Source organism: Microchirus variegatus, assembly GCF_963457635.1.
Source record: "Microchirus variegatus genome assembly, chromosome: 11".
In the NCBI taxonomy this organism is placed as follows: Eukaryota; Metazoa; Chordata; class Actinopteri; order Pleuronectiformes; family Soleidae; genus Microchirus; species Microchirus variegatus.
The window spans coordinates 10,639,408-10,643,010 of NC_139812.1; the positions used below are offsets into that span (position 1 = coordinate 10,639,408).

The 3,603-nt window shown below is 41.5% G+C and overlaps 1 protein-coding gene across 1 annotated transcript; it reads left to right on the plus strand.

Annotated features, from left to right (window-relative positions):
- Positions 1-243: 243 nt before the first annotated feature.
- six3a (SIX homeobox 3a) lies at positions 244-2,965 on the plus strand (the record flags this gene model as incomplete). Its single annotated transcript, XM_083897623.1, has 2 exons — positions 244-935; positions 2,773-2,965. 2 exons carry the CDS (start codon positions 244-246, stop codon positions 2,963-2,965), a joined length of 885 nt encoding a protein of 294 aa, XP_083753749.1.
- Between the last annotated feature and the right edge of the window lie 638 nt (positions 2,966-3,603).

The following is a 3,603-nucleotide window of genomic DNA, read 5'->3' on the forward strand; positions in this document are numbered from 1 at the left end:
TTGGCACGCTTGACAGTGATTGGCAGGGCTGCCATGACAACGCTACAACGACACCAAGAAGACCAATAGAAAAGGGAAACAAAATGTTTCAATGCTACACTCAACGGCGGATTTAGGGGGGAGATATTATGAGGCTGGTGTCATTAGGCGATAGCCATTGAATCATTCAATCTTTTTTACTTGCCGTATTTTTTCGGTTTTTCCTTTTTCTCGATAATTTTCTTTCTCTCTCAGGTCATTTCCATGGTTTTCAGGTCCCCTTTAGAGCTTTATCCCTCCCATTTCTTCCTGCCAAACTTCGCTGATCGCCCTCTGCTCCTGGCGAACAGCGCTCCCACCACCAGGTCTCCAGAAGACTTGTCCATGTTTCAGCTACCGACCCTAAACTTCTCCCCGGAGCAGGTGGCGAGCGTCTGCGAGACGCTGGAGGAGACCGGGGACATCGAACGGCTGGGCCGCTTCCTCTGGTCCTTGCCTGTGGCTCCGGGAGCGTGCGAAGCGATCAACAAGCACGAGTCCATCCTGCGCGCCCGCGCCGTGGTGGCGTTCCACACGGGGAATTTCAGAGACCTCTACCACATCCTGGAGAACCACAAGTTCACCAAGGACTCGCACGGCAAACTGCAGGCCATGTGGCTGGAGGCGCACTACCAAGAGGCCGAGAAGCTCCGCGGTCGTCCCCTCGGACCGGTCGATAAGTACCGGGTGCGGAAGAAGTTTCCGCTGCCTCGAACCATCTGGGACGGCGAGCAGAAGACGCACTGTTTCAAAGAGCGGACACGGAGCCTGCTGAGGGAGTGGTACCTTCAGGACCCATATCCAAACCCCAGCAAGAAAAGGGAATTGGCTCAAGCCACTGGACTCACTCCCACACAGGTCGGAAACTGGTTTAAAAACCGGAGGCAACGAGACAGAGCCGCGGCAGCCAAAAACAGGTTGGTGATCTTTTTGTTTCTACTCTCTTTCAACACACACACACACACACACACACACATACGGAAATACGACAACGCTGCAAAGTTTGTCTAAATGTGCAACATTTTCAACAAAAACAGGAGATTTCCTACAACGTGGAGTTAGTTGTGTTGTCGGTTGTGTTTGTGTGGCAGGAGCAGGGAGGGAGGGAGCAGCTGCGGCGACATTTTTGTTTTGAAGTGGTGTCAGTATAAACATGGACAACATTATTTATGTCGTTGCGAATATCTTAACACTGAGTATATTTGAAAAATAACAAATAGATATACGTCATAAGAGCGAATAAAAAACGTCTTACGGCAGATTCGTCATGGCACCATAATTCTTTCTTTTTTTGCAGAATTGCAGAAAAAGTAACCTTTCAACTCACAAAAATATTTATATACAAACAAAATGTAGACTGCTGCTGTAATTTGTAACAGTAATTTGTAAATACATATTTCCGTAATGGAATAAATGACAGTTTGTATTAAAGGTTTATATTAGTTTATTTACACTTATTATTAATATTTTGTGGGAATAGCCAAATACAGTATTTTAATCAGTAAAATAAAATAGGAATAAACAGGAAGAGTCTTAAGATTTATTTTGCCAAAAGTCAAATAAATAATGTTTTTATTATATAATTTAAAATGGTGCTATTTCGTGCATATACATTTAAATAGTGTTGCATGTGTTACGTATTGATTTAACTAAAACATATAATAGCTACATTTATCCTGTGTGCTGCAGTGCATGTATTATTATTATTATTATTATTATATATATATATTTTTTAACATCACATGTGACTTAGTATTGTTGGGGAAGATTATATCAAAGGATAATGAAGATGTTATTGATATTACATGACCAAAGTAAGCGTGTTGTTTATTTATTTATTTATTTATATATTTAAAAAATCTGTGGTATCATTTCAGCGAAATGCAATAATTGATTAGAAAAAAATACTAAGCCATATGAACAGTATTCTAATCTTTCGGCTAAATGAAGAGATATATTTCCACACTGACATTTATCCCGCCGTGATGGAGTTATTATCGTGAGTGGATTGGAGATAAACATTTAGGATGATTGCACGAACCTGGATCTCGATGTCACTCACTCATACACTGCAGTCACACTGAAACACAGCCGTGTCAAAGCACAACAGGACATTTGTAGAATAAGATCTCGTTCAATTTGAATAGTTAATGATGCCTTTATAAGCCCGTAGAGGCACGTGCTGTGTGGGATAAATAACACTGGACTGCAATAATAATATTAATAATAATACTACTAATAATAATAATGATAATAAATACACTACATATTTTACAATATCGGAGGAAAAAAGATACAGACTTGCTGCAAAGATTGCGATTAAACCGCCTTCAGAAAAGTCAACAACACCAAGTTGGATTTAAATAAAAGCTTATAATTTTCTGCAGTGATGTAACAAGTAATTTCAGCCCCCTCTGATCTGTGCGGCGATTATCAGGCTTACTTTTGTCAACAAACAACAACAAAAAACCGAGGAAAAAAAGAGAGGAAGAAACCGCATTATACATTCGCTGCTTTAAATGGTGCTGTGTTTTTGTCCGCTCAAAGCTGGCAGTTTGATAAAGGCATGCATGCATGGCTGGGGCCGGCAGGGGGAAAGAAAGGCGAGTTTGAACCCCTATTTTGCAGCAGGATGAGGAGGAGGAGGGGAATGGGAATGGGAATGGGGGGGACATTCTCAGGTCTAATTGCCATTTCACTCATTTTCTTCTTTTTTCCTCTCTCTCTACCCTCCTCGCCTCTTTTCTTCTCCAGGCTCCAGCACCAAGGAATAGGACCGGCCGGTATGAGGTCGCTGTCGGAGGCCGGCCTCACCCCTCACAGCTCGGCAGAGTCGCCTTCGACCGCGGCCAGTCCCACCACCAGCGTTTCCAGTATGACAGAGAGAGTCGACACTGGGACGTCCATCCTGTCCGTCACATCCAGTGACTCGGAGTGCGATGTATGATACGGAGGAGGACACGAAAACAAAAACACACAAAAACACGCATAAAAACAAACAAAAAGAGAAATATTTACAGGAGAAAATGGACCTGAGAGAAAGGAAAAAGACTTGATGAAATATCGCGGATGAAAAAAGGACCGATTCATATAAATATTAAAGTAAAAAAAAAGAGATAAAGCACGTCGTTTTTTTTTTTTTAATCAAAAGCGCTTTCAAAAAGGACCCACGCCTACCCCTCCTCTTCATACCCCCCACACCACCACCTACTACACTTGCATGATTTTTTTTTTTTTTTATATATATTGTATTCAGGGAAAACAACCTGAATGCAAGATTTTCCATCAGGAACATCGATCAGAGGGAATAAAAACACATCGTCTTGGTGTCTTCGTCGCCCCTTTTCCCCCTCTCCTCATCTCAGTTTTTAGTCCAAGTGACGACGACGTCGAAGATGATGATGATGAAGCAGCCGCAGACAAGATGCAAAACCCTGTTTTATTTATTATTATTTCTTTTCTATTATTATTATTTTAACTTTGTGTTCATCAGACAATCATTTTTAAGTCGTAAAGCACCTTTTTAAAAAAAACAAACACTTCAGTCACTGCCTGTGTGGGGTACATGCTCAAAAAGAAAATGTC